The 27,815-nt window shown below is 38.0% G+C and overlaps 2 protein-coding genes across 2 annotated transcripts; one reads left to right on the top strand and one right to left on the bottom strand.

Moving 5' to 3' along the window:
• Positions 1–1,597: 1,597 nt before the first annotated feature.
• On the bottom strand, positions 1,598–8,709 carry LOC147848570 (protein EXECUTER 2, chloroplastic-like; the record flags this gene model as incomplete). Its single annotated transcript, XM_087338361.1, has 7 exons — positions 7,978–8,709; positions 3,947–4,063; positions 3,809–3,874; positions 3,563–3,669; positions 3,388–3,466; positions 2,330–2,980; positions 1,598–1,724 (listed from the first exon to the last, which is right to left on the bottom strand). Coding segments are annotated over exons 1-7 (1,756 nt in total), but the record flags the coding sequence as incomplete, so codon positions are not given.
• A 7,771-nt stretch (positions 8,710–16,480) lies between these two features.
• LOC147848569 (uncharacterized) lies at positions 16,481–26,216 on the top strand. Its single transcript, XM_087338362.1, has 6 exons — positions 16,481–16,592; positions 17,513–17,664; positions 17,827–24,785; positions 24,896–24,940; positions 25,027–25,092; positions 25,471–26,216. The coding sequence occupies exons 3-6, from the start codon at positions 17,893–17,895 to the stop codon at positions 25,772–25,774; spliced, it is 7,308 nt and encodes a 2,435-aa protein (XP_087194488.1). The 5' UTR covers positions 16,481–16,592; positions 17,513–17,664; positions 17,827–17,892; the 3' UTR covers positions 25,775–26,216.
• Positions 26,217–27,815: the final 1,599 nt, after the last annotated feature.

The raw sequence follows: 27,815 nt of genomic DNA, 5'->3' as shown, positions 1-27,815 counted from the left end.
ATAAAGCAAATCGAATATAAGCCAACAATGCCCCATGAGACGAATCGAATATCAGTTTCCTTTAATAGCAACAGATAAATCACACCGAAACACCATATGAGTTTGCAGCACATATGCAATGATTTCATCCTCATGAATCATGATCTTGTTACATATTGACTTGTGCAGGCATGTGGACAACCATGTGCAATGCTGAGATATTTCCTTAGGAGGAGGCAACATTAGGTGGTGCATATGCATCCTAGTGACATTGTCACATGCCAAATCATGCAGGCATGCAGACAATCATATGTAATGCAAAGACAGCCCTTAGAAGGATAAGTTGGTGTTAGGTACATGTTCATATGCCCCTGCATGAGATTTCTCTTCCCTTCTTTCCATCGCCACTTATGGCTCTGAATGACCTAGGAGAGTGCCTCAGTGTCAGTTCTGATTAGCTTAGTGCAACCAGAATGCCAGCAGTTATGATATTTGGAGACCCATATCGAAGGTTATATTCCATGGTCTATCTCTTTGAAATGGATTTTGAGTGAGACAACCAGGGAGATAATTGTTTGAGCTTGTATCCGGCGGGAAAATTTCAAGTTCAGTGCTGACGGAGAAGGTTGCACTTAGTTCCACCAATCCTAACTCTATAGGCTCCATCAGTCCTTTCTTCCTCTAGTACCAGCCAGCAGGGATATAAAAGTTAATCCAAACCTAATTGGATATTTTCATATTCCTAATTATGAGAACTAAAACATCCAGCACGCAAAACATCTATTTCTAAATATTTAAAACCACAAAGTCACATGGAACATCTGGATCCACGGTACTGAGTAATCTTCATCTATAAAACTTGAAACGCATGACTTTGATGAACTTTAAAAGAAAAAAAAAGGTATGATAGAATTAGCTTGTTAATATTTGTTAACATGTTCCCCATCGAGAATATTCATAATATTTGCAGAGAATAAGTCATGAAAAATGTAAACCACCATTTGTTTTGTTAAATATTTTTAAATAAAAAATAAGACAAATAGTAAAATAAGTCTATTAGAGTAGATGTGGAATAAATGAACATTAGAAAGACGAAATGAATGTGCAATAAATAGAGAAATATGTTTATTAGAATAGTGCAATAAATGAATGTTACAAATAAGTTCAAGAGGAGGCCTGAACTCATGACAATTGACTTATAAAACCAATGATCAAACCAACTGAACTCTAAACAACCTTCAACTTATAAGACCAATGCTCTAACCAATGTCAAAAAAATACAGTGAATATTTCTATAAATATTCACGCTTGAATGCATACCTGAGGCATTCGTGAAAAATGCCTCACGAATACAAATATTTCAATCTATGATCAGTACTATAGTTGCAGTGAATAAAACCAATGTCTGTCTAGATCATCACAAAAGAATGCATTGAATCTATAAGTATAAAAGAACTTATAATATTATTGTTTTCTCCCAATTCTCTGCATAATTCTCAAGTTAATGGTACATCCATATGGTGCAATTACCATGTACTCTTAGAATTCATTCAAAAATTCCTCCAACAATAAAAATAATGAGAGTTGACAGTTGAGTATTAAGAGGGAGAGATGTAACCTGTCAGTGCATCTGCATTAGAGTTTGTCAAATCAATACGATGAAAAGCAGTACACTTGGAAAGTCCCCGTTGTCTTTGCACTTGATTAACTGCAAGCTTCAGGAGCTCTTCTAAATCTTTAGATACCTAGGGATAAGAAATTATTTGAATTTCCATCTAGTCTTTCCATATACACTCATAATCTAATCAACAATGTTTGTATAGTAGATGTCGATGCAAGCCACTCCAAAGGAACATTTAACTGAGCATAATTCTGCTATAAAGCACGCAAAACCACGAAATTATACGAGGGAAGCTTTGAAAATCAGCTGTTATATGGAGGAAGAACAAACTGAAGCAATATTGCATTTGTAATACAAGGGCAATACAGCTTTAGCATCTTTATGTATCACCACTGCATGGTGTACATACTGGAATGTTCGTGTTCCAATTATATATATGTAATTTCTGCTTTTGGTATCTTTCCTACTAAATTCAAAATAATTGATGATGGTTTCATGGTCAAGTTGATGAAGTGAAGGACTAGTTTTAATGCACACATAATGAGCACATGATACAAGCCTGTGAAATAGTGTCATTCATACCAGGACATAATCTTATGACATAAGAAAATGAAGACATTTGGAGCATAGAAAGCTAAAGGCAAACCGAAATGTACAACTATCAGAGTATATTATAGAAAAACATCTTATAGTGTAGAGACAAATTCCTTCAGATTTCGTCCTCCATACCTTCACCGAAATCTTCTGACCGTTCGAAATTGTTTCCAAAGTCTCCGAATCCACATTGATTGAAGTTTGCTTGACCACAGTAGTATCATTGGGCGTTTGTTCACTTTCAGTATCTTCAATATGGAAGAGAAATGAATCTCTATCACGAAACTCAATTTTCGCAGGTATCCTTGTGGGTTTTTGAGGAAGCTTTTCATCAATAACTTTTTGGCCTATCAACCTTCTCGGGAGCTTCCTTGGTAAATTCTGTTTTGATATACCACTTTCTCCAGCTTTAAGTTGTGCTTCTTGGAAAGCATCTTCAGTTGAAACCTCACTATTATTACCTGTACTACTTCCTTCTCCCTCCATTTCTACCTCCTCAAATATTTGTTCTAGAATCTTGGGAATATCCTCCCCATTTTGTTTGATTACTCTATAGACTTTTAATTTGACATCAGGTATTCTTTCTTTAAGGAAACTTATGATGCTTCTTAGTTTCTCTGTTGAGACTGTTGCATCTTCTTGCTTTTCTTTCTCATCTCCAAATGCTTCAATAAGATCCTTTGATTTCCCACTTTCATCTGAAGCATTCACATCCACTACGTTGACGTGAATCGCAGTTTCAATACCATTACGCGACTCGCTTGCACCTCGTTGTAAATATACTGCCTGTCATCAACCAAGGAAAAAGGATCAAAATCTACAATGCTTAGCAGTGAAACTCACCAGCCACTCATTAGAACCACTAATAGAGAGCTTTATCCTCCAATCCAATTACCTGTATTGTTTCTTTATTTTGCATTTTTATTTATTTATGATACTCACACCAGGGCAAGCAGTTTCTCTACTTTCAGAAATTGAACTCTTTTAGATTAACAGTCATGTGTATTGCCCAAAGTTTTTTCTTTAGGTCAACTAATTAAGAAAAGTCCTATGAACATCAAGATAACTTGGATATGACCTAGGTCCCTGACCTCATAGATGTCTATGCAATGTGGATAAGTTAAGACAGTGATGCTTCACCCCTACTTCCGACCTTCATTTTCAATTATTTTCATGACCTTGTGAATGCTAACCTGCTGATGGTAACCTCTGGAATCCTTCCTTACAAACACCTCGAACAACGAAGCACCAGGAAATGCAGTTACTAGTTGCCTGAGGGGGCAACCACAAACTGTCAACAAGAGTCATCTCAATATAGTTAAGTGAATGATTAAAGTATAGCATAAAATTATAAGAGAAGCAATTTGCCTTGCTGTGTAGGATTTTGCTATGAATCTTCCATATGCAGAACTTATGTTGATAATCCGACCATATGGGTCATTTTCCCCTTCTGCTAAGCCTATCCACCATCCTATCTGCAAGATCATATGGTTGAGCTAAAAGAGTAAAGGTTGGCTTTTTCTTCTTCAATTCAACAAAGTTAATGTCTCTATGTACACAAAAATTGATCATTTAAGAGCCACAATTACGATATCTCAGAATTGCATTGCTTACCAATCCAGCAGCAGCTTCATCTCTAAGCCTAGTAGCTTGTTCATAGTTTTCATCCTCAAGTGCTTTCTGAACCACGAAAGCGCATTTTATGGTTACAAGACTTTCACTTCAAATCAAATGAGAGATATCACAGATTACCTTTAATCCAGTAAGAACCTCGGACACAGGATCTTCATTGTTTGCTTCTGTAAGAACTACTTTCAGCCGAGCAGCCTCTTGAAAATCTTCATCATCAATTGCATCCTCGAGTTTGAACTGATGGGAATACACACAGATGTCAGAATTCTTCATTCAAGGATAAGCACGATTATGGACAACATTACAAGAATACCCATAAAACCTGAATTATTAGGGTAGAGAATCATGATTCACCCATCGGCCTTTAAATAGTCACAGCGCTTCATCCTGTCTAAACAGCCCCATGTGTAGACCTACAGTTTCATGGTTACGCATAAGCGGCTAGGTACCCTTCAGTTAGGTTTTTTCTGTATAGCTACTCTCGGCATAGATCTAGGGCTTCCTGGCTATTTATAAGGGCTACCAAGTGTGCACTTGACCCATTATTTCCTAGTAGACATCCATGTACCCAAACAGAATTTGGATAGCTAGGATCTCGACACAGAACTAGGGATATATGTATAAACCATTAGATGTCAATATGCAAGAGATTCACCTTAAATTGGCTATTCAGACCATAGAACTCGGTTTATGAGCATAAAAACTTAATTTACTTAGTATAAATAGGGTATGTCACATATTTTCCACCTTTTCTTCCTTCACGCAATGATGATGATGAAGCAAGAATATGCAGTGAGAGCTCCAAGAGAGCCTCTTCCCACAATAATAGCCTACTGCAAATATATTTTGATGAGCTTCTCAGAGGATGAATTCATGTGGTCTCACAACTACACACCCCATACTGTTCACAAAGCAATAGGCCAACTCAGAGTTTCGTCCCACCAGCTAGAGATTGAAGCAGGACAAGCACTTCGTTACTTATGTGAAGAAGAAGAAGAATAAGAAACACTTTTGTGCCATTTCCAGCCAGCTAGCTATGGGCCCGATTTCAGCTCAAACCGAACCATTAAGCCATGGTTTAACAGTTTGTCAGTTCCAAAATAATTTAAAAGGTGCAGTTATAGTTCCGTTTGGTTCTAAAACTCGACTTTATCAGTTTATAGGTTTAAGTGGTTTGGCTTAAAGGTTTTTTGGTTAACTTTTTTTTGTCCTTAATGGTTTATTAATTTAATTGTTTAATTCATGTTTCTTTATTTAATTATTTTTACTTAAATGCTTATTTAATTTAAGGTATTTTTGTTTATTTAGTTTTTTAATTAGTTTGACTTAAATGGTTAGATTTAATTTTTTTATTAAATGGTTCGGTTTGATTTCAACTTTTTCCAAAACAGTTTTGATTTAAATGGTTTAGTTTAGCTTTTCTTAAATCGTTTGGTTTAAATGTCTTGAGAGTTCATAAAAAGTTTGGTTTGGTTTTTGTTTTATATAAATGGTTCGGTTCGGTTCAGTTTCAAGGCAAAGAAACCGAACTGAAATCAAAACCGAACCAACCCATAGCTACAGCAAGTAAGCAAATCACAGGAGTGCACAACACATTTCATTGAGCACAACACCCTCCAACATTTGATGGCAAGGTCTAGCACACATCAGTTGGCCAAGCTTATTCAAGGTATAGAGACATTGGGAATCAACCCTTAAATTCACAGCACAAAAACAATCACGCAAAGAAAACTTGGTCCATTGGTCAATCCACATTCCAAAGAAAACAGTCACGAAAGAGCAAGGGAATGTTCGTGAAAAGGATGGCTGTGAGTGCCGGGATATAAGGCCATGTCAAAGCATCTCGATGAAACCCAGATGCTAACGATGTGGTTAAAATCTTAGCCTCACTCCACAACACCAATGCACATCAGACATCATGTTCCCTCACCACCAGTAATCCCATAGTGGTTATGATCTTCCTGCTCAATAAAACGTCTCAAGAATCATTACCAATTGCAAATGCACCTCAACCGCGAAGATCATTATCATGAATCTTTGGGAAAGCTACAGCTTTTACTTTCTTTGTATGAATAACCTGAAACTACTCATATGTGTACCTTGTAGAGGAGAAACAGAGAATGAGGAACACTTTGTGTCCAGATGCACATCAAAGAGAAGTATGCCAAACCTTTCTCTGATATGGACATACATCTATCCTATGTGTTGCGTAGTGTGATAGGGCAGTTGCGAACTTCATCACATCTGCTACAGATTGAGGTAGGCAGATATACACGACTACCTCTAGAAGAGAGAATTTGCTAATTGTGTCATCAAGGAGTGGAATCTGAGGAACACTATGTTTGTCATTGTAGTGTCTTTTATGAAATCAGAGGGAGATACCATTGCCTCTTTAAACAAGGCTTTGGCCCACTACGCAAGGTAATGGAATATGAGGACAACGATGCCTAGGACTTTTCTTACTAGAGCTCAAGAGACATCAGGAGAAGTTGTTGAAGAATACAACCACACAAGCTCATCCACAAAGAACAATCACAACTTTCTTTAGCCCCATCACTCCTACTAATGCTACAAGCCCATCACGGGATACACAAATGGGCTCCAGACCAGGACATAACAAAGGGGTTACAATTGATCGGGCAATAGCAATTTGCCATGCACATAGGCCCCGGTCCCATGGACCACAACCTCGACACCCTTGTCATCGACAGATAAAAGCCATTATCTCCCGCCGTCGTAGGTGCTTCCCTCACTTCGGAGACATTTCCATTCTGGATCGACCTATGCTAGAGATCTTTCAAAGACAAAAGCTACAATATACCTAGTTTGAGAATCTCACATGTGCCAAAAACCAGATTCCCTCATTTCTTCTCTTTTCATCTTATTTACTTTCATATTTATTGTGTAATATTTATTTTATTTTGATTTGTTCTCAAAGACGAGACAACACTCAAGATGTAATCTCTTATTTGGTCTTATAGACCATTTTGGCCTCTTAAAAGACGTTAATATATCTTTCTTTCTGAATACAAAACCCATCAACAAATGATGGAGAAGATTGTCCTTCCCTTTGGCCAATTCTTGCTCAAGCGTCAGACGCATCAGGGGGAATCAACCATTAAATTAGTACATGGGACAAAGGCAATAACAGATCGTTGACTTATTCATCGGCTTGCACCTCCACCACCAACATTTCCACAATTCACCACACAGGTAGCAGATGAATGGCCATGAACAAAAACCCCAGGGTACAAGTTGATATCAATATACAACACCCCACTGCCCTACATATAAAGCATCTATTATGTATTGTATTTGCATGACCATAATGGTCATTGTATTTGCATGACCATAATGGTCATTGTACTTTGTGATCTAAAAGAAATCTTTCTCCCACAATAAGGAAATCTAATTTAGTGGAGTTAGCTGTATGTATCTAACCTTACAAGAAAGGATGCTGGTTTTATATATCTTCTATGTATAGATAGAGAAGTCCATCTCCATCAATATAAAAAACTATCCCTTGTGTAAATTTAACACAACGTAGGTTTCTACATCATGTGAACCATCTGAAGGATATAGAGTCGCATTGCCCAAGATCAAGCAAAATCTTTTGGGTTTCACTACAGAAGACATAGGTGCCAAACTGCACTATCCTATAAGAGCATTCCTGGGATCAACTCATGTTTTACCTTTCCAAAACATGCATTTATTTTGTACATTGTATCCTACGAATCAATTGTACCAATGATCCCCATATCATTGTACTTGGATCAAAGTCTAGATGTATGGGGCAGCTACCTAGTTTAGGTACAGTTTAACAGTGCTTTAGACCTACAAGGCACTGTACTATTCATACGGATGTAACTTTGGTCTCATTGATCAGTTCCTTGAAGGCATTAATGTAATGTTTCGTTTCTTTTCTTTTTTCTCCCATGTTTTCATGACACGAGCATGTTGCTTCTTACCATCATATGGGACATGGTAGAATCTCGTGCAAGCAAATAGGCCTTCTCTTTGTATTCACTTGGATGGAGATCCATATCTCTGGCATTCCTTCTCTAATGATTACACTCTTGAAGCACTAAATTATTTTTAAAATGTCCTAACTCATCACAAAGTAACATTAGGCAATGTGAGGTCGACCATACCTTAAGAATGGAAGCTAAACTTTCTTGTTCTTCAAGATAATCGAAATGCCTCTTCCATCTCTCCCAGTTCCATTCTTCATCTACCGCTGTCTGAATCTCAGATGTACCCGAATCTACTTTACTTTCTCTTCCTTTTTCTTCTTCTTTCTGCTCTGCTGGCTGAGGCTTTATATACCTATCAAGATAGTCCATAATTCTCTTACTAGCAGTAGAGAAAATATGATGAAATGGGTCTTTCAACCGAGCCAAGATTTCCTGCAAGAATTTAATATCATTTACAAAAACCTTATCTGAAGAAGAGGGGGAGGAAGGGGAAGAGAAAGAAATAGCATCAGAGCTAGGATTTCTATCTATGGAGATTGAGGATTTTTCCTCTGAAGAAGAAGATGAAGAAGAAGAAGAAGGAATGTCTTGCGGACGATTAACAGAGAAAAACACGGAAACGGGTCTGTGTCTCTGAGGTGGACAAGTGTATCTGCGAGGTCTTAAGGATGTCCGGCGTCTGAAATCGAAGCTATGGAGCTTCAAAGTGAGCTTGGAAAAGGAGGAACAAGAAGAAGCGGAGGTATAGTCGTGTAAAGGGAAAGAAGAAGGCCATAGAGAAGACATATCTCAGAGAGAAGGAACTCTGTGTGGCAGAAGAAGAAGAAGAAGAAGAAGAAGAAACCCTAAACCCTAGATATGGCGTCCCACCATTATGATCATCTTCATCTTCATCATCTTCATCTTCATCATCATGGAGAAAGCAGGAGAACAGAGAGCCTTACACACACGATGGGATTTTCTTTTTTATTTTTTATTTTTTATTTTTTTTCCATCATTATTTGAAATATTTATATTAGCTAAAATGGCCTTTTTGCTTTTCTGGCTTTTCTGGCTTTTGGCTTTTTGGTTCTTCCTTCTTGCTTTTCTGGCTTTTATGATTTGCGTCATAGTATATGAACCATACGTATATTCGCATTCGAGGCTTTTCAACCATTCGAGTATGGAAAACACCCTCGACGTATGGTAAATACCATACTTTTGTAACCATTACATATTTATTATAAGGTAAATTTTTTTTTACGGTAAAAATTGTAATTAAAAAAAACACATAAGAATGTTTTGATAACATGCGCATTCGTTTTCATTCGTATGAAACGAACTTTTGACAATGCATTCGAGTATATTACATACTATGATTTGTGTTTCTGGGTGGGTTTTTGCTTTACAATCGGCAACGGTTCGAACCTCTAAACCGCGGTTTAATGGTTTCAACGGTTCGGTTTCAACATTCAAAACCTATGGTTTAAACGATTTAACGGGTTTTTTTTTTTAATTCTAAAAAATTGTTTTTAAACAATCTTTTTATTTTTAGACCTTATTCTCACATTTTAGGAACATCTTTAAAATTTTAAATATTTTTAAAAATTAAAAATTTGACGTATTTTGAAAACCGAAACCAAACCACGAAACCTCGGTTTTTACAGTTTAATGGTTTAACAGTTTGAAAATTGTTTAACGGCTTCGTGGTTCGGTTCTATTTGGTTCAAGTTTCAAAAAAAATTAACGGTTCGGTTTGGACCCTCTCAAACCGAACCGAACCGTTGCCGATTGTTACTTTTGCTCTCTCCATGCACAATGGAATTTCCCATCTCTTTTTTCCTCACTATTTGAACATACATAGCTAAAATGCCTTGTTGCTTCTTGCTTTCTATTTTCTAGCTTTTTTGTTTTTTCGCTTTTTGCTTTCTGCCTTTTCACCTTCTACGACGAGCTCTTTAGAGGAAGTAGTGCATAGAGATCGGGGTAGAACTTTCTAGAAATTGCCGAAATAACCCCCGAGAGTTGTTGGGGCTTGCTTGTTGGCCATTGCCTCCTCTCTTCCCTTGCAATGATTTCCATCAATGCCCATCTTTTGGGCATTTTTGATCCACTTGCTCTATATGAAATAGTGATGTCGGCTTCATTGAAAAAACCATTAGCTATTCAGAAAGGTTTAGAATGTGGGGGTTCCCCCTTAACTTCTCTTTGTATGCCTTCCTGATAAAGCTTCATTATTGCGTGATTGTAAAAGACTACAACAAGTGTGATTTCCAAATGCATGAATTTCAAAACTCAAGACATCTCGGATTATAACAGCAAATAAATTCCATAAACCTTTTGATTCATTATGTTGTAGCCAATATCTACGCTTGTCTTCACCACTTTTGAAACCAATGTGTGATGCAATAGTGTGTGCTTTCACAACATTCTTAACATCAAGTATTCAATCAAAACGATGTTTCCTTTGGCCAAATCCATCACCAATTTCAGAAACAAAAAAGTTGTTTAATATAGCAATTGGAATTACTATAGTAGTAAGGACTATTCTATCATGTCAAGACTTGAATAGTGACTATTTTAAAACAAGAATTCAAAGAGGATTTGAATTTGAATGGAAATAAAAGATACGTACACGTGAAGCAAGAATATGGTGCTCCAAAATACGTGGTGGTGTTTATATGCAAGAATGGTGTTCAATTTGGTGTTGTGGTGCTATATGGATTTGAAAGTGGTGCCAAAATCTTTTGTCCTCCCTTTTTTGTTGTCAGTTTTTTTGTATGTTTAGGACATTCTAACAATCTCTCTGAAGTTAAGGGTCTTCTACCAATTATGAACATAGATAGGGGTATTTTCACAAATAACCCTATAATATAACTAAGTTTGTGTACAAGGACTAGGAGTGTTATCCACCTTATTGATTCACCAACCATAGTTGGGCATTTTATAATGAATATATATTTGATCATTGAGATATGTACATAGAAATCATGCAATTTTCAAAGAGCTCAAGTTCTAGATATCTAGCTCTTAAACATGTCACACTCCTATCAAGAGAAAACAGTTGCTACGACAATATATTTGATGAATCATTGTCTTACTATAGTAATACATGATGTGAATCCACGTGAGCATTGCTATGGGGATGAATTTACGTACAAGTACATTTATGTATCCATCATTGTATTCACAAACCCTCATGAACTCATTGCTACTTTTAAAAAAAAAAGTATAATTTATATTTCAATTATCTTCTATAAAATCCTTGTTTAAGTTTCTTGTGATGAAGCAAGAATCACGTCATAATTTTCGGTTCAAAATTATGGGCTTGGGTAACAAAGGTACGAAATTTTGACAAGATCGGCGTAGAACGAACCACCGAACCATCTTGTTGGAAAACTTGTCACGTTAATATGAAGGCGTCACCACGAGGGTCATGTCGGGTTTTTTCAGATCTTGATTCCAACCATCGAGCTAGAATTGGCATCTACCCGTAAATTTCGGGCGGTTGGAGTCGAACTCGCTACGTCAACCAAAATCGACATCCTGTCCACTAGACGGCACCTAAGGACAAGAGTTGGACCCAATTATTGTAAAACTACATCTCTCCACGAGGGAGGGGTATATTTTATACCTAAAATTAAATTAAATTAAATTAAACCAAATATTTTAAAATAAAAATAAAAACAATAATAATAAATAGTATTACTATTAAAAACAATAATAATAATAAGTAATAACAACAATGATAATGATTATTATTGTTACTATGGGAGGAACTCGAACGCGCCTTCGTTCATGTCCTCTACTTGAACACAACTACATTAGTACTCTACTCGAACATGTTGCCCGCCACATGTGTCGTCCTTAGCCACTAGTCGACCACCACCGTCCATTTACACCACTTGTCACTACTTCTATCTTGGCCTTGAACTTCTCCAAGGAACCATCAACTGTATACTTTACTTTCCATATCCACTTGGTGCCTATCACCTTCTTCTTTGTTGGTCTTTCCAACAACTCCTACTATCTTTATGATGTTGTTGTATCTTGACAATATCATCTCATTTCACTTAAAGTCAGACATGGCTTCCTCCACCGAGGTTTGACTTATAGAGCGTATGATGTTGAGTACCATATATGTGTTAGCAATGTGGCCAAAGGTTGTTTGTTGCGCCTCTATTCTTCTTTGTTTTTATAAACAATTGGTTGGAGTTTAGGGAAACTCAACTTGAGGATTATGATCATCAAATAGCTTTTGAACCCACTAATGTATTTTTTTTGCATGTGCCATTGCAACATGTTGAACTAACAAGTCATCGCCATTAAGTGAATCAACTTCCTTTCTTGGACAATGTGTCAAGAGTGGGTGGAATACGATTGATGATATAATAGTAGAACCCCTATTCTCAACTCGATGTTGTAAGAATCTAAATTAATGTTAAGAACAATTCAAGAGAAAAAAAGGAATGAAGGGTGCTAGACCACCCAATCACCCCCTAACAAATGTGTGAGATAGATCCAAATCCCTCATTGTCATGGAGTTTGTGATCGATGTGTTAAACCATTGGGGTCATAAACAAGGAAAGTGTAAAAGAAGAGAGCAAGACAAGTACAAATAAGATACCAATATAGTGTAGGATCAAAGATACATAAATTATCTCTATCAAACTCCAACTTGAACCCTTGGCTTTGATCTTGAGAGTTGAAAAACCATTGTTGACAACCTATATCTCGATTGATTAATTATTAGATGAATGTATTTTTCTTGATGCCTAGATGGGGCTTAGATGTTGATATTCCTTTTCTTTAAATAGGTGTTCGAGTAAGGGCGCATGTGATGTGTGAGTGCACGTGATGAATGTGATGTGGGATTGCTACTTGGTGCACATATGTTGATGTGTGATGCATGACAACCATGTTCTTCATCAAAGTCATCATGCATGCAATGTTTTCTTTTTCCGATAAAAAATATGCTCCATTGGTATTAAAATTAATAATGCCAAAGGCAATGCACAAATTGTACATAATAGTTTCCACTCCATAATATATATCATCAAAAAAAGAACTAACTATCAACGATGGCATTTGGCAAGACTCGGCATTTGCCAACACCACCTTTGCTACAACAAGCTAGGATTCCAGGAGACCATATCTGTAGTACAAAGTGTGTGAAACCCATCTTCAATTGGCCCTTGTTATGGCCTCTAAAAACCTTTCATGTTGCAACCAACATTGGCTTAATGTGATTCTGCATATAAAAAAGCTCTTCGATCTATCCATACTCAACATATAACCAAATTCCTACAGTCCAAGAGAATACATATCATGGTGGTAAGGTTGTTGCTATTTGTCAAATGTTTTATACGACAATATCTTCTTCAGCTGCAACAGATGAAGACACGAAAATAGTCCATGATGCATCTGCCGCTTGGGATAAAACGTGATGGGCCGCCTTGGATAGCCCATCTATCATCTCCCATATCGAAACGAGCATGTCCTTCATCTCCACTAACATTGAAAATGTACTTGCAATGAATCTCCCTAGAACAAGATGATCTATGTCCTCTTCACCTCAACAAGAATATATGGTTCGATCCCCCACCATCTTCACTCAACCTTATCACAAAACAAAAATCTGCTTCGGTCGGTCTGCATCAACCATCTCGTTTCTTACCACCAAAGTCCTATAAAAATAACAACAAAAAGAGTCTCGTGTGTTTCTCATCCCCTCAAGATCTACTTCACTTGTTAGCTTCGTCCCCCACACCAACATACTCATCCTGCTCACAAAAACAGAAAACCAGCTTCATCATGTCCACGTCCACCATCTCGCTATCTCCGATTATCTCAGGATTTCTATCGACTCCCGCAAAAATCCTGTACTGACAACCAAAATTTAAGTCAAAAAAATTCCTACTTTATCATAATACTCTGCTTCAGCCCCCACCACCTTGTACATTCCAAGAGCCTTCCTACATGCCGCAACCACCTCGTCCATGTTAACTCATGTTGTTTGTAGTAAGAATGGTGCCGGTGGTAGGAACAACCATCGAGGTGGTACGTAATTCCACCTGACCTCAACACCTGCATCTAACATTATAGGAATAGTTGACCAAACTTGGCGAATTCTCCATCTTTTTCGAATAGTCATATTTCTAGAACCCTTATAACTGTCATAATCACCTTTAACCATATGTACCAATAAGTTCCATAAAAGACTTTACCTAATCTACAACGTGAGTGTTTTCATCATTGTATAACTTGGAACACCTAGCTTTCCAAAAAACCCATAAAGCCAACGAGGAGACAATCTGCCAAACATAACTCCACGAGAAGAACTTGATCCCCTGTAAGGAGCTTGAAGTAGAATATACCTGAAAACTTCTTACATGCAAAGACAAGGAAGAATGATGATAATGATAAAAAACTCTTTGTTGATCCAACATTCCCCAAAAAACTGCACCCCATGTGAAAATAGTCGACCTATACTTACGACCTAGAAGTCTAAGAATTCGACACCAAAAACTTTTTGCCGCACATGACCGATTACTCACCGACCTCCTCGGCAAATCACCTATTGGCAATGCATAATGAATCATCAACCACTGAAAATGCAATATCTTATTCATGCATTTAATTGACCAAAATTGTTTCCAAAACATCACCATATGTGAAGAGGAGACATTACCTTCCTCGTAATACTTTTTTCCAACAAATATCAAGTCGGTCTAATTCAACATAAAATTCCTCCCAAATGCCACCGAATATGTGAAGAAAGGGAGGACCTTAGTCGAAGAGTCAAACATGGACAATTTCCAACCATAATCCGATGGATCCCATTGCAAATCATCAATTGGCCTAGAGTATAACACCCAAATATGAGATGAGAAATTAGCAATTAGATATTATAATCATAATGATGAAAATTGATAATAAATTGTAAAAGGTTTATCTGAATGATTCATACTTATTTGTTGATATGCGAGGTTATGGATTCAAGCCTCTCACATGACCCTTCTTTTCATATTGTGAAACAATGTCGATGTCCCATACCACCGAGTTCAGACATGGACTGTACATTGGGGTTGAAGAAGGAGGAGGATCACGTGTATGACGTTAAAGTTTTGCAACACTATTAGAGTATCTATTAAAAATAATAAAGATTATTCCCATCATCAAGGTAGATGGCCTTCTTATATAGGCTCAAACTCTAGGCCCTTTTCTATTTCACACTTGACTACTTCATTATAAGCGGTGAACAAATGAAACACTCTAACATTATCTCCCACGAGAAGATTAAGAATAACTCAATCATTACCTTCATTCCTTATGAATTAACCTACAGTTAACCCTAAGGTTAGAGACTTATGATTATGGTTATGCTTATATAACATACTCCCCCTCTCTAGAATATTGCACTCTTGCAACGAAAAGTTTGGGAAGTTGGTTTTAAGAGTATTTTCTTGCTCTCAGGGAGCATATTAGATAGAATTATCCATCCATTTAAACTATCAAATATGCTTAGAACATAAGCGTTTAGTTAAAAAATTGGGAATTCTTTTTTGTCGTGCGAGGTTTAGATGCTCGATTCTCAAAGTAACCAAGTTTTTTTCCCTCATTAGGACTGGACTTGTGTTGTTCATTTATGACCAACAAACGTCCAAGGTAAAGAAAAAACCGACAATAACAGACGATACATCTCGGACCACCCGATACAAAAAAAGGCTATTTGGTTCCATTGTTTCTTTCCATTAGGATCGAACTCGTGTCATTGATTTCTGACCAGCACCGGGCAAAGGTAAGAGAAAAGACCCTGGCAACAAAGAGACGCACATATCAGAGCACCCAATACAAAAAAAAGAAGGTTATTCAGTCGGTTGTTTCGATAATCAGGGTTGAGCTCGTGGGCCGTGGCCATTCATTTCCGAGCAAACAATAGCTAGGGTGAAGAAGGACTGAGAACTTAGAAGAGCAGACCTGACCTGATAAAAGCCCTCCCCCCAATGGTCATACAATTGTGGCCCCCAAGAGTGTTAACTAACACATATAGAGAGAAGGAAGAAGAAGGAAGAAGAAGAAGAAGAAGCCTTTATTCATTCATCATACATTCATTACATAATTTCATCGCTTCACTTTTGGCCCCCAACAAATTTTCAAATCCGCTCAAATTCGCGCCTTCAAACACTCAGAAAAACACACAGAGAACGCAGACGATCGACGATCGACGATCGACCGAGCCGCGAAGACGAAGACGAAGACGCAGACAGAGAGACGCAGACGCAGGGGGGAATAGAGACAGGTACGCTCCCCTGATCTTTAGCTCTCTCTCTCTCTCTCTCTCTCTCTTTCCATGCCATCCCTTTTAGCTCCTAGAGTATTGCAGAAATTGGTCTCTGAGAGAGAGAGAGAGAGAGAGAGAGAGAGAGAGAGAGAGAATCTGCAGAACGCGGACGTTTTTTTTTTTCTGAAGCCACTCGCTGGGAATTCTGCAGAATTGCAGAGGCCGAAAACGGAGGTAAAAGAAGAAGAAGAAGAAGAAGAAGAAGAAGAAGGAAATAATTGCCTTCTTCTCCACTCCTGCTCACGTCTTCCATTTCAAGCCTTTTCCTCAATGATCTACCGTAAAGAGGTTATTTCCTGGAATAAGTTAAGGATTGGGATTTGCAGAAAGACAGAAAGAGGAAAAGAAGGAGAATAGAGGAGACGTTTCCTGAAGCAAAATTATTTTAAGCCATACATAAATGCAAAGACAGAGACACAAAGGCAAAAGAAGAGAGAGGAAGGCAGAAGATAGACACTACTTCATACAGGTACATCTTCAGATCTTTCAATTTGAGCGTCTTTTGTGATGCAGTGAATTGACTGAATTGTTTTGGTTATGACTCTTCGTGCATCATGGCCGTAGACATTCTCATTTGAGGGTGTCTGCTTTCAGATTTATGTCCTCAGACAAACGAATTTACGATTTACTGATGTTAGAATAAATCAATTCCGCTTTAGGGTTTGGATGATGTGTATTTGGAGAGGTAGTATACAAATCTCTGTCCTGGTGTGTTGATTGCTTTTTGGAGAAAGGAAGAAATGCTAGCACCTCTTAAGATACAAAATGACTTGTGAGATCGAAGGCGAGATACAGCTGAAACCATTGTCCTGTCTCAGAGAACAAACTAAAATAAATATATGTTAAGTAGTAAAACTGCATATGATACCAAATATGCTCGTTAGCTAAGAATATAACACTGTTACGTTAGATGGATCGAGACACATGAGTTGATCCATGATAGAGAGTCCTCCAAAGCAAGCATCTTAGTTGTCAGATGATAATGGTCTAGATCTGTCAATAAAACGTGTGGTAGGACTGTGGTCTCAGATGAAAATGGCTTATGTATATAACATAATTGCTATTGCCCAATTTATTGTAACCCCGTTTGAAATGTTGTGGTTGAGACTCTAGTTCTGTAGCACATGATTGACGTGTAGCATGTGAGGGGGTGCGGTGATGGTTCTAAGGAAATTGTGAGTGTTCTGTGCTGTTGTGTGGGTTTTTTGACATAATTTTGGCCTTCAGCAACATCTCTCTTGTGAACGTGTTAAGATGTGTTTGGAGGGAAAGTTTGAAAGAAAATATAACTTTCTGTTTGATATTGCAATGGGCCTTTCATAGCCACCATTCCAGAAGAAGAGTCCTAGCTCTTAACAGAGACCAAAAGTATCACTTGTTTTCATGCAGGAAATATGGAAGCTGGTGTTCATTTCGAACCTCATGTGTGCATTCTGGGACATGTCAGTTCATGCACCTAGAGAAAGGAGTAGTTTTAGCAACAAAGTTTCCCAGCATATCTATGTGCAAGATCATTGAACTGGACCGCTGTTTCTGGAAAGGTATGTTCTCCGTCTAATGATGGAACAAGATGCTTCTACCTTGGGGTTTAGTTGTTAATTTTAAATCTCTTTCTGAGTTGTTAAAATCTGTTTCTTGGGAGAGTCGGAAAAGAAAACATGCAAGCTGTTGACGTTTTTGTGGCATTGTTCATAAAATTGCAGATTCTCCCATAGTGACACTGTATATTCTGGGTTGTGAATTCTTGATCTGCTGTGAGAAATAAGGTTATGGATTCTGAAGCCGAAAACCTTTGCTGTGAAACTACCTGCACTGCTGCTATGGAGAACAGGGAGCATATGGATGTGGAAGGAGGATTTATTCCTCTTGGAGAGGAACACCATCACATTAATAATGAATCCAAAAGGATGCTCTTGCAAGATTTAGATCGATCCCAGGATAAAGTGAAAGCATTAGAAGAGCTCAACAAAAGAATTTCGCAGACTCTCAAGTCAGAGGAGATGGCCTGGAAGAATGAGAAAGATGAACTTCTGAATCTTTTGGCCAGCTGTGAAAACAATCTAAATGAGGTGACAGAGAAAGCAAAAGGGCTTACAGAAAAGCTTTCGAGGGCTGAATGTGCTGTGGAACACCTGACAAAATCCAAGGACAAACTTGTTGAAAACGCTTCTAAAAGGGAAATGGAGATGCAACAACTTGTTGATAGGCTCACAGAAGCAGAGTTTGCTCTTCAGGAGAAGATTTCAAAAGAAACATCAGCATTGAAAGATTCATTACTGGAGAAGGACAAGATGATCATGAATTTGAAAGCCCAAAGAGCTCACATAGATAAAGAACATAATGAGATGGATTCTGTGATTCAAGAGCTTCAAGAATTTAAGTCAATTGTAGATGACCTCAGGAATATGCTGGATCAAGAGCAGAAAAAGTTTACATCTCTGGAAAACCTTAGGAAAAGGGACATAGAACGGTTCACCCAACAAGAGATGAGTTGGAAGAATGAAAGAGAGGAAATTGTCAGAAATTTAAGTAATTTGCATGATGATCTAAGTTTAAAGGAAGATTATGTGCAACAACTCAAGGATAAACTTTCATTTGCTGAAGATGCAATGAAGCATATGACAGAGTCCAAGTCTTCTCTTATAAGTGAAGTCTCCAACCTCAAAACAGAGATGCAACAAACTTACTTGCAACTGAAAGCTGCAGAATCCACCATTGAATCACTAGAGAAATCAAAAGAGAATGATGTACGTTTCTCATCAGAACTCCTGGATGTGAAAACAAGAGAGATAGAAGCTTTACGCCATGAAATTGTGCAACATCAAGGGCAGATCATGACAATGGCTGCAGATATAGCATCTTTGAAAGATGTCCAGCTGATGCATGCCTCTTGTGAAGATTTGTTGGAAAAGAAAGAAGAGGAAATATCGGCCATGTCTTTATCTCAAGAGAACTCCAGGTATCAGTTAAAGACCTTGCAAGAGGAGTACAATAGAAACACCGAGAATCTTGCAGCTGAGCTGGATAGGAATTTGGAATTAAAAAATGCAGCAGAAAGCAGGTTGGCGGAAGTGAAAGCTGAATTGGAAAGGACACACGTGGCTCTTGAGAAAACGCAAGTCGCAAGAACAGAATTAAAAGCTGAAATGGAACAGGTTATGGATACCCTTGTTGGGCTAGAAGAGGAAAAGTCGATGCTGATGCAACAGAACTTACAGTCTCATGATTTAAGAGAAGCATCCATACAATATGCTGAACTACGTGAACTTCACCAGAAGTCATTATTGCAATGGTCTGAGAAAGAAAGTAGCTGGATGATGGAAAGGGACAATTTTCTTTCTCAGATAGAGATGATTGAGGAAAAACTTGCTGATAAGGAATGTAGTCTGCAGACTACCTCGTCTGCATTCCATACCTTGAAATCTAGCTATGAACGTCTTGAACAGAAACTTGCAACAAGTGATGAGCAGAATGCCCAATCTCTTAGGCAACTAGATGAAATGAATGCTCTGCTTGAGTTGAGGAACCGCGACTTCAAAGATTTGGAAGCCAAGCTCTCCTTCACCTCTTCTGCTCTTACGGCAGTATTACAGGAAAAAGAATGTATTCTTACACAGGCAAAAGAGAAGATGGGAGCACTGGAATCAGAGATGCTTTTAAATGCTAAAGAAAGTGAGAAGCTCAGTTTTCAGACAGAATCTTTGAAGGAAAATGTGCGTATGTATCAGCAGAAAATTGAAGACATGGAGCAGAACATGATTCACATAAATAGAGTTCTCTCTGAAAAGACGCTAGAGATTTCCAGCATCACTGAAAGAAAGGATTCAATGGAGACAGAGCTTCTTGCCACCACTGAAGAGTTAAGACTTGCTAAAGATAAAATTGAAGTGCAGACGAAAGAGTTGAGAGAATGCATTGTGGTGTCTGATCAGAAACTTCAGCAGACCGTTGAATTGATGCACAAGAAGGAAGAGGAAATCAAGGAGTTATTGATTTCATTAGAAGACAAAGAATCCACTATTAATGAGCTCAGTACAACAAAGGGAGCCCTGCTAGAAGAAAATGGAATATTTAAGCAATCTGTTAAAGCCTTGCAGGAGAAGGCAGATATGCTTTCATTAGAGCTTGATAATGAGAAAAGTAATGCAGAGAGGCTTTTCAGAGTTGTTGAAGAAAAGGATATTATGATTGCATCGAAGATTGAAGAGTTGGGTAATTTACAAAAAATGTTGGATAGTTCTATGGCATCACAAGATAGCATAGCCAGTTATGAAGAGAAAGTCAAGGAATTGGAGGAAAATGTTGTAGAGGCTACCATGTGCCTGCAGGAGAAGGAAGAAAGGTTAATTGCTTCTGAATGGGCAGTCCAACAGCTTGCCAATGAAGTTTCCAAGGCGAAAAATAGTCTAGCTCAGAAAGAGAGAGACGAAGTGCTACTTCAGAATCGGTTGTCGGATATGGAAAACCATTTGAAGGCCAAAGAAAATGAAGTCACGGAAATCAATGGTTATGTGCAGAAACTTCTAAAGAAAAACTCTGCTAAGCATTCTGAGGTTGATAAATTGAGTCAAGCTTTTGAAAAAATGCAAGAAAAAGAAACCCAATGGAAAGTAGAACGAGAAACACTGGTGGCTGAAATTGAACGAATCGGCATTGCACTGGAAGCTAAGATAGGAGAATTGTCGTTTGCTGAGGAACAAATAAATCAAAAGCTAGAGAAAGAGCACATGATGGAAGGTGCCATCCAGAGCTTAAAGTCACAGCTCACAAACTGCTCTCAATTACTAGAAGACGAGCAGTCCAAATGCAAACTGCTGCTTCACGATCTGGAAAAAGCACAATGTAATGAAAGATCAACAACACAGATTTTAAAAGAGGTTGAAAGAAAGCTGGCCGAATCTGATAAGATAGGCACAGAGAAGGTTCAGAAACTAGAGGCTAGCTTAGTTGAAGCACGTGAAGAATCACTGTCTACCTCCTCCAACCTGCTGAAACTTGAAGCAGATCTCCTTGCTTCCCTACATGAGGTGACATCTGAAAAGGAGAAAAGGGCTGCATTGTCTCAAGTAACATCTGCAAAGGAAGGTGCTCTTAAGGATTTGCAGCATAGTTTTGACCTTTTGCAAGAACAGTTCAAGGAACAGAAAATGCTGACTGATGAGAAAGATATGGAACTAAAGTGCCACATGGACAAGGAGAGAATATTAACTGAAAAATGTTCTCTTGTTGAAGCTCAACTTCAAGACATGCAGATGCATTTCGAGAGTATGCAAGAACAAACTGCAATGCTCACAAGCAAAGTTCACACAATGACCACTGAAACATCTGCAAAAACAGAAGAGATAGAACAACTTAAACAAACAGAGAAAAACATGCAAATGGTGCTTCATGAAAGAGAAAATCACATTAATAAGCTTCTAGAGGAGTTGGAAAACTCTTTTAGAAGTATGCACGGCAAAGAGGCTGACTTAAATCTTGCAAGACAACTATTAAGCAATGCAGAAATTGATTTGATAAAGGCAAGAGAAGAAATACACAATAAAAATGAAGCGCTCTGTGAAGCTTTAGTTAGGTTGAGAACTGCTGAAGAAAATTGTCAAACTTTGGAAGGGAAGATGGAGCGAATGCAGGCAGAATTAGAGGGTACGATTGTATCTTTGAGAGCACGCCTAGAAGGGGAACTTCAGGAAAAGCAGAATATGTTTGAAATATCAAATGCAGAATGGAAGTCTGCAGTAGATGAGTTGAATTCTGAGCTAGAGGCTTATTACAGAAATGAGTCTTCTGTGGAGGCTCAGGTGGTGGCTCTAATCAGCACCATGAAAGATATGCAATTTCTGTTGAATAAAGATGAAGGGCTTTGTGCGTTGAAAACTATGCTAGATTTAGAGGATATGGATTTATGCCATACGGGTAGTGCTGTTGAACCAAACGATAAGAACTTGGAGGTTGCAGAAATGGTTGTCTGTGACCCCAGACAGCTGCAACCAGTGGTATATGAAGACAAACAAAAGTTTAAAGGAACCTCTCTACTTCAAGAATTACAGATGGCAGTGAAGGAACTGCAATTAGAACAACATAGGAGGAGAGATAGAGAAGATATTATTCTTCAAAAGACAAAGGATGCTCTGTTGAAGCTACTTGAAAAGGAAGGACAGATTCAAGAGCTGGTAAATGAGATACAATATCATAAAAAACGGGAGGTAGAATGCACAGAATGGGTCGAGAAAATCCTGAGTTCACAGCTTGAGCTTGAGAAGGAAGTGAAAATGGCTATGACTTCAAGTCATCCAATAGGGTTTGCTGAGCTTCATGTCTCACAGTGGCAGAGTGATATTTCACAGTTTCATTTACAAATTGCAGCTTCAAGGCAGGAAATAAGTCAGCTCGGTGGCAGATGGAAATTGATAATTGAAGCATATCAACAGCACACCTTGTCAGCGATACACTCGATCCGTCAAGAACTTGAAAAGAATTCCATGTGTCAGGACAAACATGGTGACACTCAAGCACTTTCCACTTCTTTCACAAGGGAACTCGATGAGGAGCTAATGCTATTGAAAGTAGGAGTGGTAGCATCAATTCAACAAAAAGACACAGAACTGGCAGATGTAATGATGAAGGCGGAAAATCTGCAAAGAATTCTTCAGGAGAAGAAAGACAAGGAAAATGCTTCACGTGGAGTTATATTAAAAATGCAGCTCCTACTGCGAGATTCATTAAAGCATCTTGGCCAATTTCAGTGTGGCAATACACTTCCTATTGATATGTATGATGAGCTGGGGAGTTCTGCGGAGGGATCTGATTTCTCTGTTTGGAGTGTAGAACTAAAGAGGGCTTCTCTTCTTGCTGAAAAATTGAAGCAACAGATAAAACTCGTCGAGGAAGAAAGAAACACAGAGTTAACTACATGGATGGATAAAGTAGAAAGTGCGGTAGACCAGAATAATGCCCTGGCTGAAGAACTTGCATTGGTAAAACTTACTGTTGAATCTACTCACCTTATGATGTCAGATGTACAAAATTGGAAGGCAAAAGCTGAGGCGGCAGCAAAGGAAGCATGCAGCCTGAGGTTGGAACTGAGACAGAAATGTGATGCTATTGACAATATGCAACTTTGTATTAAGAACAAGGAAGAAGAACTGCTGTGTATTCAATCAAATTTGGAGGCTGTGAATGCAAGCAAAGAACATGTAGATACAAAACTTGAATTTGCAGCCAATGAAATTTGTAGATTGGAAAAAGTAGTGGGCAATTTGAAAGACGAGCAAACTTTCCTCAAGATGAAGCTTGAGGAATGTAAAGAGCTTGGGAGTGCCTTGGGAAAAGAAGTATGTGCGTTGAAAGAGAAGCAAGCTTCCCTTGAGATGGAACTTGAGGAGTGGAAAGAGGCAGCACATCAAGCTTCTCATGATAAAACAGCCCTCGAATCAGACTTAACTGAAGCTCAAAAAGCTGTTGAACTGCTTGTGAATGATAAGGATAGTCTTCAATCCGAATTGAAGGCAGCTCGGGGACAACTTGCAAATGATACGGCTACTCTTCTATCAGATTTAACTGCAGCTCGACTCACTGTGGAGCAGCTTGAGAGTGATAAGACTATTCTTCTAACACAGTTAACCACAGCTCAACATGCCATGAACCAATTTGAGAATGAGAAGGCTATAATTCAGTCAGAGAAAAATGCAGCTGAACATGCCATGAACCTACTTGAGAATGATAAAGATACACTTATGTCAGAGTTAACTGCAGCTCAACATGGCATGGAACAACTTGAGGTTGAAAAACAGTTGCTTCAGCTTGAGCTGCATGATATGGGTGTGAAAATTAAATTAAGTACAGAAGAAAACTCTGAATTAAGATCAAAGCTTGAGGGCACCACAGAGAAGCAAACGTCATTTGAGATAGAGCTTGAGAAATGGAAAGAGGCAGCTTCCCAAGCTTCACATGATATAATGACCCTTCAATCAGACTTAACTGCAGCTAGACGTGGCATGGAACAGGTTGAGAGTGATAAGAATACTCTTTTATCAGAGTTAAATGCATCTCAGCATTCTATGAGGGGACTTGAAGATGATAAGGTTAATCTTCTATCACAACTAAATGCAGCCCGACTTTCCATGGGACAACTTGAGGATGATAGGATTAATCTGATATCAGAGTTAAGTGCTGCACGAAATGCTATGGAACAGCTTGAGAATGATAAGCACCAGCTACAACATGAACTTCATGATATGGATGTGAAAATAAAATTAAGCATTGAAGAAAACAGTGCATTAAGATCAAAGGTTGAGGTTGCTACAGATTTACAGAAGAAACTGGAAGCAGCTGACAGAGAAAGATTGCACCTTCAGAACTTATGCCAAAAACTGGAGGCAGATCTTATATTCGTTCAAGCTGAAAGTGGAAAGAGGGAAAGAAGCGCATTGTCCATGATCCAAGCAAGCTCCTCGGAAAATAGGGTGAGGGTTGAATCAAGGCTGTTAGCTCTCTATGAAGCTCTGACAAATGATGGCGATGATAGTGACCAGGCGACAAGTAGCCTGCTGGGAAGAAAGGATGTATCATTGGCGTCAACTGCAGTTAATGGTGCTACGAAAGATACAGAACAGCAGAGTGGTGATCTAGATAATTATGTCCATCTCTGCGACTCTCTCATAAGGTACATGTATTAGTTCAAGCTTTAGTAATATAATTATGATGCTCATATCTAATAATGTGTTTGGAGTTGGAGAAAATATAACTAACATTTCTGGGTTTTGTTGGATGCAGGAGGCATGCTAGATTGGAAAAGCAGCTTGACAACTTGACCAAAAGGTACATAATTGAAAGTTGGAAGTTCTTTATATACTTATTCAATATATATGGTGGTTGTCCATATATCTAATATTGTCAAATCACAGTGTATCTCCACAATGCCAGCATGCAGGGGACTTATCTCCAGCAACTGGTCAAGGTTTAACAGCAAGGTATGCACAAGAAGACTAGTCACATTGTCATCTCTGATGCTTGATATCAACATCAATATGTAGCTAATACAGGACAAGCTGTGTTAAGTGCATCGCATTATCATTTTCTGATACTTGATGTCAGCATTGTAGCTAATGTAGATACCAGCCATGGATAATGAGTACATCACACTGTCATTTTCTGATGTTTGGTGTCAACCTCATTATGTAGTGAACAATGGTATCACATTATTATTATTTTTCTCTGCTACCTAAACCTCATCAATGTGTAGCTAACATCAATACAATCCATTGCACAGTGCATCACATTGTGATATTTCTGTAGTTGATGTGAACATCATGAATATGTAGCTAACATAGGTACAATCCATTGTCTAGTGCATTCCGAGAGGAGCAGATGGAGTTGGTAGATAGAGCCGAAGGGCAAGACAACCGAAAGAAGATCAAGAGGGGAGGAATGAGCAGTGAATCAGAGTCTTATGAAAGGATGCCTCTTCAGCCAATATCATCTCAAGTTGGTGTCATTGGTCGGACCCCGAGCCCGTGTGCAAAAAGGCGGCGAAGCAATAGCAGCAGTAGTAAGACCTTGAAGGATCAGAATGACTCTCCTACAACGTCCATCATCGTGCCATCTCAAGATCTTGCTTGTGTCCAGAAGACTTTGTATTTCCCAGAGGATTGAAGGACAGTGAACGTGTGTACGTTCTCTTCTCAATCTACATTTTTGAGACTTCTTTTGGGTTCTCATCAAAATGTAGCTCTCTCTCTCTCTCTCTCTCTCTCTCTCTCTCTATCTATCTAATAAGCCATATGCATGTCCTTTTATCTCCTAAAATTCATGCATATTATGTATAGGCTGTCTTCTTCTTTTTGATTGCGCATGGGCTCTGTATTGTAATATTTTTGCATGTTCCTTGGTTTCTCATTACATCTTCAAGAGCTTCTTGAAGGATGAAAATTGTTTGAGATTTTCTCCTATCATTGAAACATTGTATGTTTTTTCCATTTTTATTCAATGCAAATTGAGAGATTCACTTGACAAATAAACACATGGGGGATATTGTTCTTTTTACTGTCTAAATGTTTGTTGAAATTCTTTGTACATAATTGATCAAAGAATTTTTTATATATGGTTGTTCATCCTATGTTATAGGATTCTATTCTGTTCTATAATTGTCACACTTCCAAATGGAAGTAAAACATTTCTTTTATCTTCGAGAAGCTCAAATTGTAGGGTGAGAATGCAAAGCATCATAGAACACTATACCCGAGAATTATTTAGTTGTGTGCATTCGAAGTTGCCTCTTCCAACCCTTTTGCCTTCCATATTATCCACTCATCAAATTCACAAATAATTGATTAAACATGCATGCTAACTGAGTGTTTTTTGAAAATTTTCTGTTAGAGTGAATGCATGAATGAGGGCTTTATCAATCGATGTGAAGACTGTATAAAAGAGAAGGGATCTTAATTTGAAAGATTGGGAGCTTTGGTGTTCCTATCTACACTTGGAGATTTTACATGAGTTCTGTTTGTTGTAATGTATTGAGAGCCAAACCTTTAACCTCAATTGTTGTACCTCTTTAAGGGTCTTGTCCCTCAATCCACTCCTTGCTACCTACACTTGGAGATTTTACATGAGTTTTGCTTGTTGTAATGTATTGAGAGCCAAACTTTTAACCTCAATTGTTGTACCTCTTTAACGGTTTTGTCCCTCAATCCAGTGTTTTGTTTAATTCTTTCCTTGCTTTTCCTTGCTTTCTTGTTGATTGTGTTAAAGCTTTAGTGTTTATATTTAATTGATTCAGTGTTGAATGTAGAGTTTGCTTGCTTGTTTAAAAGTATTTTCTAGTAATCTTAGGAGTGGATTAACACCTATTCCTACTTGTCTCTCCAACAATAAAATAGATGTCTAGGGCACTGCTCAAAGCCTTTGGTTGGCTTTTCCTTAAACTCATGTGGCGAGAGAATTCCCATAACTTGCATAGAACGTAATATTCGTGTTCGTGCAAGCATTCGAACGTTTGAAAACAAATATGTTTGAAAAAGGGAAAAATAGATACTCGTTTTTATTCTTCTTTTCATTTATTGCCATTACATATTTAGGTCACCCTAGTGGTAAGGAGTCGTGCTATTGTTGTCTATGTCTTGGGTTCAATGCCCAATTTTCTCATATCTCTCTCAATAGTACCATGTAACAACAAAATTTTATGTTAATGTTATAATAGTTTGTTTTTTTTTTTTTCTTATCATTAGAACTAAGCACAACCTAGTGGTAAGTTGCCATGCTACTATTACTTGTGTCTTGGGTTTAATTCCTAACTTTCTCATATTACTTGTGTCTTGGGTTTAATTCCTAACTTTCTCATATCTCTTGTCATGTTAATGTTATAATACTTTTTCTTTTCTTTTCTTATCATTAGAACTAAGCACAACCTAGTGGTAAGTTGCCATGCTACTATTACTTGTGTCTTGGGTTTAATTCCTAACTTTCTCATATCCTCTTGTCAGTGTCATGACAAATTTTTATGTTAGTGTCATGTTCCTTTTTCTTCTTTTTCTTTCTTATTAGAAATTAGCTCACCCTAGTGGCAAGTTGTTATGCTACTACTGTCTTTGTCATGGCAAAATTTTATGTTAGTGTCATATTCCTTTTTTCTTTCTTTCTTTCTTTCTTTCTTATTAGAAATTAGGTCACCATAGTGGTAAGTTGTTATGCTACT

Source organism: Azolla caroliniana, unplaced genomic scaffold (genome assembly GCF_043228905.1).
Source record: "Azolla caroliniana isolate FFs.n. ecotype wild unplaced genomic scaffold, voAzoCaro1.0.p SCAF_320, whole genome shotgun sequence".
NCBI lineage: Eukaryota > Viridiplantae > Streptophyta > Polypodiopsida > Salviniales > Salviniaceae > Azolla > Azolla caroliniana.
This window is presented reverse-complemented; position numbering and strand designations above follow the sequence as displayed.

Excerpts from the sequence above, each read along its gene's own strand:
- LOC147848569 (XM_087338362.1), top strand. The coding sequence starts at position 17,893 with ATGGATTCTGAAGCCGAAAACCTTTGCTGTGAAACTACCTGCACTGCT. Across the intron at positions 24,941-25,026 it reads CTTGACAACTTGACCAAAAG|TGTATCTCCACAATGCCAGC; the intron begins GTACATAATTGA and ends GTCAAATCACAG. Across the intron at positions 25,093-25,470 it reads GGTCAAGGTTTAACAGCAAG|TGCATTCCGAGAGGAGCAGA; the intron begins GTATGCACAAGA and ends TCCATTGTCTAG.